This window comes from Stomoxys calcitrans, chromosome 4 (genome assembly GCF_963082655.1).
Source record: "Stomoxys calcitrans chromosome 4, idStoCalc2.1, whole genome shotgun sequence".
Classification (NCBI taxonomy): Eukaryota; Metazoa; Arthropoda; class Insecta; order Diptera; family Muscidae; genus Stomoxys; species Stomoxys calcitrans.
This window is the reverse complement of record NC_081555.1, coordinates 117536840-117551616: the sequence shown is the minus strand read 5'-3', so window position 1 is coordinate 117551616 and position 14777 is coordinate 117536840. Positions and strand designations below refer to the sequence as shown.

General features: G+C 39.5%; 3 protein-coding genes across 3 annotated transcripts; all 3 read right to left on the bottom strand.

Moving 5' to 3' along the window:
• Positions 1-363: 363 nt before the first annotated feature.
• On the bottom strand, positions 364-1436 carry LOC106089539 (farnesol dehydrogenase). Its single transcript, XM_013255388.2, has 2 exons — positions 858-1436; positions 364-798 (listed from the first exon to the last, which is right to left on the bottom strand). Exons 1-2 carry the CDS (start codon positions 1431-1433, stop codon positions 622-624), a joined length of 753 nt encoding a protein of 250 aa, XP_013110842.2. The 5' UTR covers positions 1434-1436; the 3' UTR covers positions 364-621.
• Positions 1437-6567: 5131 nt separating this feature from the next.
• On the bottom strand, positions 6568-7480 carry LOC106089540 (farnesol dehydrogenase-like). Its single transcript, XM_059367909.1, has 2 exons — positions 6900-7480; positions 6568-6836 (listed from the first exon to the last, which is right to left on the bottom strand). Exons 1-2 carry the CDS (start codon positions 7473-7475, stop codon positions 6660-6662), a joined length of 753 nt encoding a protein of 250 aa, XP_059223892.1. The 5' UTR covers positions 7476-7480; the 3' UTR covers positions 6568-6659.
• A 6161-nt stretch (positions 7481-13641) lies between these two features.
• LOC106089532 (farnesol dehydrogenase-like) lies at positions 13642-14452 on the bottom strand. The gene is made up of 2 exons (XM_013255382.2): positions 13877-14452; positions 13642-13818 (listed from the first exon to the last, which is right to left on the bottom strand). Exons 1-2 carry the CDS (start codon positions 14450-14452, stop codon positions 13642-13644), a joined length of 753 nt encoding a protein of 250 aa, XP_013110836.1.
• Between the last annotated feature and the right edge of the window lie 325 nt (positions 14453-14777).

Sequence of the window (14777 nt, the reverse complement as noted above, 5' to 3'; positions counted from 1 at the left end):
TTCTATATTAGGGCGGGTCGATTTTTTTCTAAGAAGTTTTTCCAAAGAAACCATGTATCTAAAATAAAATCCTAATCGGCACCAAAATTTTTTTCCTGTTCTTTCGATATTCGATGTTCTTGTGATCAAGGTACGGGTCGCATTTTTTGTTCGATTATCGTAAAATTTTGCACAAGTCTTTTTTTTGGTCCAAGGACGAACGCTTTTGATTTTGAACAAAATCGGTTCAGATTTAGATAAAGCTACCATATATATCTTTCATCCCAAATGGCCTTTTAAGGCTGTAGTAGGCACAATTTTGGTCCGATATTTACAAAATTTTCCACGAGACGTTCTATTTCTTGTTCCAAATCGGTTCAATAGCGTTCGTCCTTGGACCAAAAATGTGGCTTGTGCAAAATTTTACGACAATCAAACAACAAATGCGACCTGTACCTTGATCACGAATACCGAAAAAACAGGAAAAAAATTTGGTGTCGAGAGGGGCGGATTAGAATTTTATTTTAACTACAAGGTTTCTTCGGAGAAAAATTTTAGAATTGTATGTAGTTTCCGTTTTTGCTGTACGATTTTTAATTTTTTTTCTCATCCATGCAAATAAACCCACCCTATTATACATATTTAGACTACTTCTCCCATTGGTTTAATGATCATATCGTGTATCTGCACATGGGGAGGTGTTGCCAACATAAAGAGAACTGCTTTTGAGACATCTTCAGGTTGAAGCATACAATCGCCTGCTGCCTCACGTAGATCCTTGAGTAAAATATCAGTATCCACCACGCCAGGACTTATACTCTAAAGAAGTGGGTAAACAACATTGAGATCGTTTTTATTATTTCCCTGAACATACTAACCGATATTTTAATTTTTGTTCCCAACCCACTAAATTCCTGCCTATACAACTCTGTTAGGGCAGTAATGGCAAACTTAGTGGGTGAATAAATATTTGCAGCGGGTAATTTCAACGGAACCCCGGGAAAGAATTGATGACCAGCAATGCTATTTATTAAAATGACATGTCCATCAAAATGACGATCTTTCATGGATTTAAAGGCTCTTTGGGTGCAGTAAACCACACCCATGATATTGGTGTTTACAATCTTTTGGGCGTCATCCAAATTCATGGTTGACAATTGGTCAGCCTGTCCACAACCGGCATTGTTCACCAACACATCTACCCCTCCAAATTGGGCTATGATCAAATCGAAGGCATCATTAATGCTCTTGGGATTGCTAACATCGCAATACATGGCAATGAATTGGGAACGCTTTTCGCTGGGCAAATCCATTTTGTGCTTCTCCATTAGTTGTGTACGTCTAGCAAGACCCACCACCTTCAAACCGGCCATTACAAATTCCTTAGCTATGGCAGCGCCAATGCCCGAACTGGCTCCAGTTATAACAGCCACCTTATTTTGCCAACGTTCCATGATGAGGTTTACTTTTGAACTGGCAAAAGTTTTCAAAAAATATCCGGTTAAAACCCCAAAATTATTTTTAAGCCATAGAGCAGTTTTCGTGTCGCTATTGTGGTTTTTTGATTTTTGTTTTATTTTGGTGGAAGCATTTTTTTTTGCGCTTTGGTAATTAAATGTTTCTTCGCTCCCATATTGGGGATAGAAGAATATGTGAGAGAATGTGGATATTTCTACATTATATTTGCATTAAATTGCGATTTAAATAATCTCTATATCCTACACCCTACACCTGGGTGGTACAGGGTTTTATAAGTTTGAGCATTTGTTTGCAATGCTTAGATGGTGAAGTAATAGACACACCTTTAAGTATATCTATCGACTCAGAAACAGTGGAATCGGATTATCAATGCGCCTTTTATGGGGCCAATCGAGATATCGGTCTATATGGCAGCTATATCCAAATCTGGGCCGATTGGGGCCAAGTTGCAGAAAAATGTCGAAGAGCCTAACACAACTCACTGTCTCAAATTTCGGCGAACTCGGACAATAAATGCGCCTTTTGTGGCCCCAAAAGCTTAAATCGAGAGATTAGTCTATATGGCAGCTATATCCAGATCTGAACCGATTTTTTTCCAATTGTAATTGGCTTCGTCTCTAGGCCGAAAAATATCCCAGACGGACGGACAGACAGACGGACATAGCTAAATCGAATCAGAAAGTGATTGTAGTCGATCGGTATACTTATCAATGGGTCTATCTCTCTTCCGTTTGGGTGTTACAAACAAATTCACTAAGTTATTATACCCTGTACCACAGTAGTGGTGTAGGGTGTAAAAAGCATTAGGTTAAGCCTGGCCGAACATTGGATACCCAATAACTCGGCGATATATTGGGTTGCCCAAAAAGTAATTGCGGATTTTTTAAAAGAAAGTAAATGCATTTTTAATCAAACTTAGAATGAACTTTAATCAAATATACTTTTTTTACATTTTTTTTCTAAAGCAAGCAAAAAGTAACAGCTGATAACTGACAGAAGAAAGAATGCAATTACGGAGTCACAAGCTGTGAAAAAAATTGTCAACGCCGACTATATGAAGAAATGCGCAATTACTTTTTGGGCATCCCATACATAGTATATTCACAATATAGGGCGGTTTTTTGGCAGCGTTTACCTTGAGGTAAACTATTCTTCAATTCCTCCATCAAGTGGGAACCACGTGCTAGTCCCACCACTTTAAAACCGACCATAACAAAATATTCAGAAACCCATGCCAGCACTGACACCGGTTAAAACCGCCACTAATCAAGATTCTAATCAAGTTCCTAAGTTATTTCAAGCACATTTCTAATTTAAAATTTTGACAAACAGAGGTCATAAAGATATACGGATAAGAACGAATATAGTCGGCATTTGGATTCCTTATACCTTTTGGTAGGGTTAATTTCAATGTAAACAAAATTTTTTGCTTCAAAGTTTATCTAAGAAATTTTCTTTAAAGACAACATTTCTATGAAATTTTCTCTAAAGACAAAATTTTCTCTAAAGGCAAAATTTTAATAAATTTTTTCTCTAAAGACAAAAACAAAAAAAAAATTAAATTTTCTCTAAAAGCAAATTTTTTTGACATTTTCTCTAAAGACGAAATTTCTATGATATTTTGTCTTTTTCTCTAAAGACAAAATTTCAAGAAAATTTCCTCTAAGGACAACATTTCAATGAAATCTTCTTTAAAGATAAAATTTCAATAAAAGTTTCTACAAAGACAAAATTTCAATGAAATGAATTTGGGACAGTTAGTTGTATAAAACGTCTCATGATGTCCGTGCCGAGTTTGGTCTAGAACGGACCATATTTCGATGTATTGGGTTGCCCAAAAAGTAATTGCGGATTTTTTAAAAGAAAGTAAATGCATTTTTAATAAAACTTAGAATGAACTTTAATCAAATATACTTTTTTTAACACTTTTTTTTCTAAAGCAAGCTAAAAGTAACAGCTGGTAACTGACAGAAGAAAGAATGCAATTACAGAGTCACAAGCTGTGAAAAAAATTGTTAACGCCGACTATATGAAAAATTCGCAATTACTTTTTGGGCAACCCAATAGCTGCCATGGGTTCACATATGTAGCAATTTTTAAATGATTTTGATGAAATTTGGTGAATCGCCGTGTTATTGGGTATCCAATGTTCGCCACCGTAGCGCAGAGGTTAGCATGTCCGCCTACGACGACGCACTGCGGCACGCCGTTCGGACTCGGCTATGAAAAGAAGGCCCCTTATCATTGAACTTGAATCGGACTGCACTCATTGATTTGTGAGAAGTTTGCCCTTGTTCCTTAGTGGAATGTTCATGGGTAAAATTTGCATTTGCAATGTTCGACCCTAATGCTTGTTATACCCTACACCACTACTGTGTGTACAGGGTATTATAACGTAGTGAATTTGTTTGTAACACCCAAAAAGGAAAAGAGATAACCCATTGATAAGTATACCGATCAACTACAATCACTTTCTGATTCAGCTATGTCCGTCTGATCTGGATATAGCTCCCATATCTACGTTCGTCCGATTTTTAGTAATATAGCAATAAAATGGTCATTTGTTAACCGATTCTCTCGAAATTTGGCAGGAAGGATTTTTTTACGAAATCGGTTCAGATTTAGATATAGCTCTCATATATATATCGCCCGATTTTTACTTCTTTCGTCTAGGAAAGCGTTTGCGAAACGCTTTCTTCGACGACTGCCACAGTATCTGAGGAGTTTGCTCGAAATCGGTTCAGATTTAGGTATTGCTCTCATATATATGTTCGTCCGATTTTGAGAAATAATGCAAAAAAGTGCTCATTTGTTAACCGATTCTGTCGAAATTTTGCAGGAAGGATTTTCTTATGACTCTTAATGTTTCTGGTGAATTTCATAGAAATCGGTTCAGATTTATATATAGCTCTCATATATATATATCGCCCGATTTTCACTCCTAGAGTCACAGCAAGCGCATTTATTGACCCATCTTGCCAAAATGTTGAGAAAGGCTTTCCTCGACGGCTGCCACAGTATCTGAGGAGTTTGCTCGAAATCGGTTCAGATTTAGGTATTGCTCTCATATATATGTTCGTCCGATTTTGAGAAATAATGCAAAAAAGTGCTCATTTGTTAACCGATTCTGTCAAAATTTTGTAGGAAGGATTTTCTTATTACTATTACTCTTAATGTTACTGGTGAATTTCATAGAAATCGGCCCAGATTTAGATATAGCTCTCATATATATATATATATATATCGCCCGATTTTCACTCCTAGAGCCACAGAAAGCATATTTATAGACCAATCTTGCCAAAATTTTGCTAAACGCTTTCCTCGACGGCTGCCACAGTATCTGAGGAGTTTGCTCGAAATCGGTTCAGATTTAGGTATAGCTCTCATATATATATGTTCGTCCGATTTTGAGAAATAATGCACAAAGTGCTCATTTGTTAACCGATTCTGTCGAAATTTTGCAGGAAGGATTTTCTTATGACTCTTAATGTTTCTGGTGAATTTCATAGAAATCGGTTCAGATTTATATATAGCTCTCATATATATATATATCGCCCGATTTTCACTCCTAGAGTCACAGCAAGCGCATTTATTGACCCATCTTGCCAAAATGTTGAGAAAGGCTTTCCTCGACGGCTGCCACAGTATCTGAGGAGTTTGCTCGAAATCGGTTCAGATTTAGGTATTGCTCTCATATATATGTTCGTCCGATTTTGAGAAATAATGCAAAAAAGTGCTCATTTGTTAACCGATTCTGTCAAAATTTTGTAGGAAGGATTTTCTTATTACTATTACTCTTAATGTTACTGGTGAATTTCATAGAAATCGGCCCAGATTTAGATATAGCTCTCATATATATATATATATATATCGCCCGATTTTCACTCCTAGAGCCACAGAAAGCATATTTATAGACCAATCTTGCCAAAATTTTGCTAAACGCTTTCCTCGACGGCTGCCACAGTATCTGAGGAGTTTGCTCGAAATCGGTTCAGATTTAGGTATAGCTCTCATATATATATGTTCGTCCGATTTTGAGAAATAATGCACAAAGTGCTCATTTGTTAACCGATTCTGTCGAAATTTTGCAGGAAGGATTTTCTTATGACTCTTAATGTTTCTGGTGAATTTCATAGAAATCGGTTCAGATTTATATATAGCTCTCATATATATATATATCGCCCGATTTTCACTCCTAGAGTCACAGCAAGCGCATTTATTGACCCATCTTGCCAAAATTTTGCGAAACGCTTTCCTCGACGGCTGCCACAGTATCTGAGGAGTTTGCTCGAAATCGGTTCAGATTTAGATATAGCTCTCATATATACGTTCGTCCGATTTTGAGAAATAATGCAAAAAAGTGCTCATTTGTTAACCGATTCTGTCGAGCTTTTGCAGGAAGGATTTTCTTATGACTCTTAATGTTACTGGTGAATTTCATAGAAATCGGCCCAGATTTGGATATAGCTGTCACATATGTATATCGCCAGATTTTTACCCCAAGAGCCACTGCAAGCGGATTGTTTGACCAATCTTGCCAAAATATTGCACAACGCTTTCCTCGACTACTACCACATTATTTGAGAAGTTTGTTCGAAATCGGTTCAGATTTAGGTATAGCTCTCATATATATGTTCGTCCGATTTTGAGAAACATTGCATAAAAGTGCTCATTTGTTAACCGATTCTGTCGAAATTTTGCAGGAAGGATCTTCTTATGACTCTTAATATTACTGGTGAATTTCATAGAAATCGACTCAGATTTGTAAATAGCTGTCATATATGTACAATATATCGCCAGATTTTTACCCCAAGAGCCACTGCAAGAGCATTGTTTGACCAATCTTGCCAAAATTTTGCACAACGCTTTCCTCGACGACTACCACATTATTTGAGAAGTTTGCTCGAAATCGATTCAGAATTAGATATAGCTCCCATATATATGTTTGTCAGATTTTGGGTAATTTGCCATAATGTTGTCATTTGTCAACCGTAGTTTTTACAGTTTGAACATATTTGCTCGCCGAGGTCCATCAAAATTGGTTCAGAATTGGATATAGGTCCCACATTGTACTTATAATGCAGGTGAAGGGTATTATACAGTCGGCACCGCCCGACTTTTGCCAATCCTAACTGGTTAACTTGTTTATTTGTGATTTTTTCTTACAGTAATAAGGACATAGTCAGTACACGATGCACTTCTTAAACTTTCTCCCCAAGTGGCTTTATAATCATGTCATGTATTTGAAGATGTGGAGGTGTGGAGAGCATAAACAAAACGGCTTTCGACACATCATGGGGTTGTAGCATACAGTGTTCCAAGGCCTGACGATAATCCTCATTCAAGGATTCGGTATTTACACATCCAGGGCTTATGCTCTAAAGTGAAATAATAAACCATAAAAAAATCATTTCCTATTAAAACTTTCCATGCAATCTTACCGAGATTTTGATTTTTGTACCCAAGCCATGGAATTCCTGCCTGTACAGTTCTGTTAAAGCTCTCAAAGCGAACTTACAAGGCGAGTAGATATTGGAGCAAGGCATTTGAAAAAGTGCTCTGTCTAAAACTGCATAACCGCCTATGCTGTTTATCATTATAACATGCCCATTGAAATTGCGCTCCTTCATCGATTTGAAGGCTTTTTGTGTACAATGGACGATAGCCATAAAATTGGTTTGCACCAACTCTTGTAGATCATTACAGGGCATGTTGACCGCTAGACTAACCTTAAAGCAAATGGCATTATTAACCAAAACATCAATGCCACCACATTGTGAAATGATCGCATCGAATGCTTTATCTATAGACTCTGGTTTGGAAAGATCACAATAGATGGCGATTAGCTGGGAACGTTTATCCAAGGGAAGACTATTTTTCATTTCCTCAATCAAGTGTGTGCGTCGAGCTAGCCCAACCACTTTTAAACCGGCCATAACAAATTCCTTGGCTATAGCTGCCCCTATGCCAGAACTAGCGCCAGTAATGACAGCCACTTTATTTTGCCAACGTTCCATGTTAAGATGAGACTTTCGACTGAGAAAACATTTTCAAAGCTTTGTATCTTGGTTTAAGTATTGAGTTGTTCAGTATACATTTCGAATACTAAGTATGGTTAATACGAGTAACAATTTTTATAGTTTTTGTAATGAATTTGGCATATTGGTAAGAATTTAAAGGTTGTATACCCTTCACCACCACAGTGGTGCAGGGTATTAAAACTTTGTGCGTTTGCTGGCAAAGCTCACAAGAAGAAGAACTAAACCAAACTGATTAGTATGCCGATCAGTATACAATCATTTCTGTTATGATTTAGCTGTGTCCGTCTGTCCCCCGGCCGATACGGGATAACTATAAGCACCACACAGGCTGGAACTTTGAGCTCCGACTCGTGTGGTTCCCATCGTTATCACGGGAAGGTAAGCTGAAAGCTACCGGGCGCGACCACAGTTTGCGGATAGTGGAAAGCTCCGTTTTTATGCGGAGTAGCTGCAAATGCGGCCGCGGGCAGTCAACGATTTTCGAGAGGAGAGTCTCAGTGAGGAGTCAGGTGGCACTGGCTCTTAATTAAATACTGAGTGCCAATGATACTCGAGATGACAGGGCGAGTTATTGGCGCCTTCAAATAACCAATGGCCAATATCAGCGTCTGTTCCCAGGTTAAGGGCGGCTGGTGGCGAGTGTCGGATCTTGGAGAAAGCGGGTCGCCACAACGAGGGATACGTGTGCAATCCCACAAAACCCATGCGGTTGGGACGCTGGGCCAGTAACCCGCCCCGGAAAACTGAGAACTACTATGAGAAACAAAGGAATAGTAAAAACGGACCCCCCCAACGTTGGCGACCCACGCAAACGAAAAAATGACCATGATTTGCGGATCTGCACCTAGAATGTCTGCACTCTTTATAGAGAAGGTGCAGCATACGCGCTAGCGGATGTATTAGAGAAGTACAAGGCAGATATTACCGCCTTACAGGAAGTGCGATGGACTGGGAATGGCGTCACGACAACACTAAACGGTGACGGACTATACTATAGCTGCCATAACACAAGGCATGAATTTGGCTGTGGATTTGTGGTTAGTCGGACACTGAAACACCTTGTCTCCAGCTTTACTCCGGTGGATGAGAGGCTAGCCACAATCCGCATAAACGCCAAATTCTTCAACATCAGCCTTTTTGGTGCCCATGCCCCGACGGAAGACAAAGACGAGCGCCTAGAGAGAGAATATGACCACTGCCCCGTCCATGATATTAAAATCGTTCTGGGAGATTTTAATGCGAAAATAGGGAAGGAAGACATTTTTGGTCCAACAGTCGGAAAGCTTAGCCTCCACGAGATAACGTCCAGTAATGGGTTGAGGCTGATAGATTTCGCCGCGGCAAAGCATTTGTGGGCTTCAGACCCTTTATCGGCAGATCGGTCTATATAGCAGCTTTATCCAAACATGGGCCGATTTGGGTCATTTAAAAACTTAACCAGCGTGCATCAAAAAGACGTATCTGTGCCAAATTTCAGCTCAATACCTTAATTGAGCCACTGTAGCGCAGACGTTAACATGTTCGTCTATGACGCTGAACGCCTGGGTTCGAATCCCGGCGATTCCATGAAGATATCTTTACCCTTTTACAAATGGTAGGCTTATTTCCACTAATTATTTTCCAACCCCACTGTGCAACATTTACTTGAAGACGCATGTTGGTAAATAATACCATAATAACTTTTTTTCCTTGCTTAGCTTGAACGACATTTCGTTTTCTCAAAAACAGTTAGTCGTAATATGTTACCAGTTTTAATATCTTAATTTAGCATGAGACCTTCACCAGTAGCACATCTTCTTTTCCTATTTTTAGAGTTTAAATCGTATGAACGTATCACGTGATTTCATTAGCATGTATTTTAATTCGATAATTAAATTGAATAAATTTAAGAAACTATAAACAAAAATATTCAAATCCAAACATTATTTACATAAATTCACCAAAATGTTTTATGGGTAAATTATAAATTTAAAAATGGGAGGGGTGGATAAAACCTATATTAGAGATGTCGTGAGGCTGAAGCATTTGTTTAGTTTGAAAATTACTCAAATCGATCAAAAACATAATTTATATTTGTGAGTTAAGTGACACATGGCAGAGTGCTTCCCTTAAGTGTAGACGCTGGGCGAAGGCGACAACTTTTTAACCAGCCAAAATTAATCCTTGGGAAATGTCTGCCGAACTAGCACCTGTAATGAAAACTAAGCAAGTAAAAAGACGTTAAGCTCGACCAGGCCGAACTTTGGATACCCACCACCTCGGGTATATATGTAAACCACCTTCCATCAAATTCCGGTGAAAACTGCATAGCATAGCAGTTATATTGAAATATGTTCCGATTTGGACCAAATATTAATAAGTACAAGTCATTGTTCGATTGTGAAAAACAAAATATTCGTCTTTAGTAGCTATATCTAAAAATAAACCGATCTGAACCATATACGACACAAACGTTGAAAAGCCTAACAAAAGTCCCTGTGTCAAATTTCAGTGAAATCGGATTATAAATGCGCCTTTTATGGGGCCAAGACTTTAAATCGAGAGATCGGTCTACATGGCAGCTATAACCAAATCCGCACCGATTTGGTCCAAGTTGTAGGAAAATTTAGAAAAGTCTAACACAACGCACTGTCCCAAATTTCAGCGAAATCGGAAAATAAATGCGCCTTTTATGGCCCAAAACCTTGAATCGAGAGATCGGTCTATATGGCAGCGATATCCTAATCTGGACCTATCAGGGTCAAATTTAAGAAATATGTCGAAGGGTCTAAGACAACTAACTGTCCTAAATTTCAGTAAAATCGGATAATAAATGTGGCTTTTATGGGACTAAGACCCTAAATCGGAGGTACGGTATATACGGCAAATATATCCAAATCTCGACCGATCTGGGCCAAATTGACAGAGGATGTCGAAAGGCCTAAGACAACTCACTGTCACAAATTTCAGTAAAATCGGATAATAAATGTGGCTTTTATGGGCCTAAGACCCTAAATCGGAGGTACGGTATATATGGCAGCTATTTCCAAATCTCGACCGATCTGGGCCAAATTGACAAAGGATGTCGAAAGGCCTAACAAAACTCACTGTCCCAAATTTCACCAAAATCGGTTAATAAATGTAGCTTTTATGGGCCTAAGACCCTAAATCGTAGGATCGGTCTATATGGCAGCTATATCGAAATCTGGACCGATCTGGACCAAATTGACGAAGGATGTCGGAGGGTCTAACACAACTCACTGTCTTAAATTTCAACAAAATCGGATAGTAAATGTGGCTTTTATGGGCCTAAGACCCTAAATCGGCCGATCGGTCTATATCGGGCTATATCAAGATATAGTGGGTATAAAAATGCCTCGCAAGTTTTGCATGCTATTATATACACATTGCGATTTATGTGACGGAAGCCCATATAATGACTTTAATATTTTTACCATTCGTTTTGCCTAAATTGCAGCAACACACTTTGAGCTTACCCTAACATAAATACCTGTTTAATCTCTATAAAGGCCTCTTCGTTACTTGATCCTTCACTGCCAAATCGTCTGCCCAAACGATGCGGATCGTGCCGTCCTCAGAGACGGCATAAATAACCATCTTACACTCCAAGACTGTTCGTGAACTTACCGTCCTGTTTGTTATTGCCCTGGCCAGTTTATTGTCCGTAAATATGTTCACACTCGGCGTCCTCGCGTAAACACCACGCCACCTCATGCATCCCGTGATGGTCTTGATCTCCGCCAGCAGGACCGTTTTATGGTTAGGCCGTCTAAAACATATTTTAGTCCCTGTGTTCTCAATGTAGACCCCCAGGCCCACTCGATCCTCAAGCCAATCGTGCAACATGATCTTCCAGATGGCAATACAATAGAATATTCTCCAGTGCCCTAGTGGGCGTTGTCCTAATCGCTCCGCCTACGCCAAGACACCATGTTCTCTGAAACATTTGCACTATCCGTGCAATTTTTCTCCATCGCAGTCCACCAAACTACTGAGACGTAACTAATCATGCTTCTGTAGAGGACTATCCTCGGATTGAGGCCCCATTTCGAGTCTACGGCCCTTCTACATAGTGCCCAACATCTATTAGCCTTCTCGGTATGCTCCTGAATATGACACATCAAATTTAGTTTCCTATGGATCAAACTTAGTTTCCTAAATTGTTCGATTGAGGAAACGTGGAGCGTTAAATTGGCCAACCTTTGTCTTCCTCGTGAACAAGCAGATTAGGCTCTTTTTTTAACTAACATTGAAACCCCTAGGTCTAGCCCAGTCGTAGGCCATCTGCACGATCCTTTTGCATAGCTGGTTCGGATCCATACTCATTAGAAGTATTGTAACGTCGTCTGCATAGCAGCCGGGTTCAAATCCCACCTCAGTCTGCATCCGTAATAGGTCATTTATGATGGTCATCCATAGGAGTGGCAATAAAATGCACCCCTGTGTCACTTACTCCCTTATATTTATGTTATAGGATCCACAATTTATCCATCTGTTCCTTAGCATATGGTTTATCCAGTCTCTAAGGACCTGGTCTTCCCGTACTGGCCTCAGAATTGGATTAGTGTGTCAGTCCGCACATTGTTAAAAGCCCACCCGATGTCAATGCATACCACCATTGTGAGGTCCTGGTATCGAGGGATTCTTCTATTTTATGCACAACAGGATAGGTGCAGGATAGTCTTCACCGACCTTCCCTTTGACATTCTGTTATATGAGCAGATCGCTGGCTGTCCTACTCTTGGTATCCACATTACGTTGCATAGATGTGTTGCCTCCTGTCAGGCTTTCGGAGTATATGCAAGTTGTAGGCACACTGTGAAAATACAGGCCAGATAGTTCGCCTTCTTCTGTTGTAACGCTGGAAATACAATATTTCATCAGGGTCGGGTGAAGAAGCTTTGAGGAGCTTCAAACCATTTAAGGTTTGAAGCTCCTCAAGACTTCTTTACCATAAATTCTGTAATGATAAGCCTTCGATCAAATTCATTATTCTCAGATTGCGGTGTCTCCGTGAGTCCCGTCGTATCATGTGGAAAATGCGTTTTTATCAAAAGCCTCAAATCCCAGATGGAGACAACATGTGTTAAGCACACCGGACACACATCCACACATTACACTTCCTGATGGCAATACCATCAGGAAGCAAGGCACTGCTGCCGCTGGTGTCATTTCGGGGGAAAGGACGGCGTGACGTTCCAATCGATGACAACATTCTTGGTATCTCTCTGTCTTTTGAACGTGGTTTAGGTTTAGGGGCTTCGCTGAAAATCGAGTTACCAAGAAAGATACATTTGGGAGTACTCCAAGGTGGAGACAACGTGTGTTAACCACACTGGATACAAATCCACACACTACACTCCCTGATGGCAATACCAGATCTGTCAATTCAACACTTTGCCGCTGACCGCAGTGTCTGCAATCGAACTCAAGTGCCCATAAATGCCATTCCTTTTGCCTAGATTGCACCAACCCACTTTGAGCTTACTCTAACATATGTACCTGTTTCATCTGTATTAAGGCCCCCCTCGTTACTTGATCCAAATTTGGATATCAGATTGATCGACTGTGTGTTTTTGTTGTAAGGCGCCTACTAGATGCTTGGTCCCAAATTTTCATGTTCGATTCTTGGTCCGGTCTTAATACCTGCCTTTCAAGCCAACATTGACGTGATCGGTTTACATGAACATTGGTTAAGGATTTTGGAGTTTGCAGTGTTCTCGCTACAGAAATCGTCGATGTTTTAATTTTGTTCAAATGCATAAAAAACGCATCTCTCCATTCCATAACTCAATAGTGATGTAAATTTATTTTTTACATTTATTTTCCATTTTAGGGCGAAGATCATTAAATTTTACAATTTTTCTATCGAGACGAGCTCAATGATCGGAGATTGCAAATGGAAAAGGAAAGCTAAAGATAGCAAGACACACCAACCACTCGTTTCGTCTTTGGTTAGAAGACTTTTCAACCATATTAGGTGTGATGGCTTCAAGGTCCGTGGTACACATGATTCTGTGCATCTGTTGGAAGTTGTATTGATGGCTTCGAACGCTAGACTAAATTTTTTTTTTTAATTTATTACAACTCACAAAAGATTAACAAAATATGAATAAATCTTTTAACGAATATTTTATTTGATTTAGATGCCTTCTCCAAGGGGTTTTATCAACAGATCGTGAATTTGAACGTGTGGTGGCGTGGACAATATATACAAAACAGCATTGGAGACATCATGAGCATCCAGCATGCAATCACCCAAAGCAGCACGAACATCGCCGTACAAAATTTCAGTATCCGTGAAACCAGGGCTAATGCTCTGAAAAAATTTTGCAGTTTAAACACTTTTTTCACCAAAAATGTCATATAGCTCTTACAGATATCTTGATTTTGGTGCCCAAACCATGAAATTCTTGCCTATACATTTCAGTTATGGCTCTTACGGCAAATTTGGTGGGAGAGTAAATATTTACGTTGGGCACAGACATGGGCAAACCCGCCAAAACAGTATGGCCTGCAATGCTATTGACAATAATGACATGTCCAGCGAAATTGCGCTCCTTCATTGATTTAAAGGCTCTCTGCGTACAATGCACAACTCCCAAGACATTGGTGTGCAATATATTTGTAATATCCTTTAAATCCATATCCACCAATTGGCCACTCTTAGCACAGCCAGCATTGTTGACCAATACATCAATGCCACCGAATTCATCAATTATTTGATCGAAAACCTTATCCACATTGGCAGGATCTGTGACATTGCAATACATTATGCTTAACTGAGATTGTTTATCCTGTGGCAAAGACTGTTTAATTTCTTCCATGCGTTGCAAGCGGCGTGCCAAAGCTACCACCTTTAAGCCAGCCAAAACAAAATCTTTGGCAATGGCCGCCCCAATTCCTGAACTAGCACCCGTTACAACAGCCACCTTATTTTGCCAACGTTCCATTGTGAGATTAGATGTGGAATTAAAGATGAATACATCAAAAACACACGTAGCAAAGCTAATCACATTAAATCGAATATCATTTGGCTATTTTTGGCTTCGCATTCATTGACTTCCACTTTTAGTACGACACATTGGGGAGAATAGTTGAAAACTTGTACACTATCACTCAAGGGCTACATTATTATTGTAGCCGTTGAGTGGAGCGGGCGTGTTTTTATTTCGCTCTTCAAAGCAAAAATATCCGTATCTCGGAATAGCTACTACCTATTACGAAAAGCTTTAAGGCCTTTTTGGAGTAGGCTAGAAATTGACTCCAATGATCCAA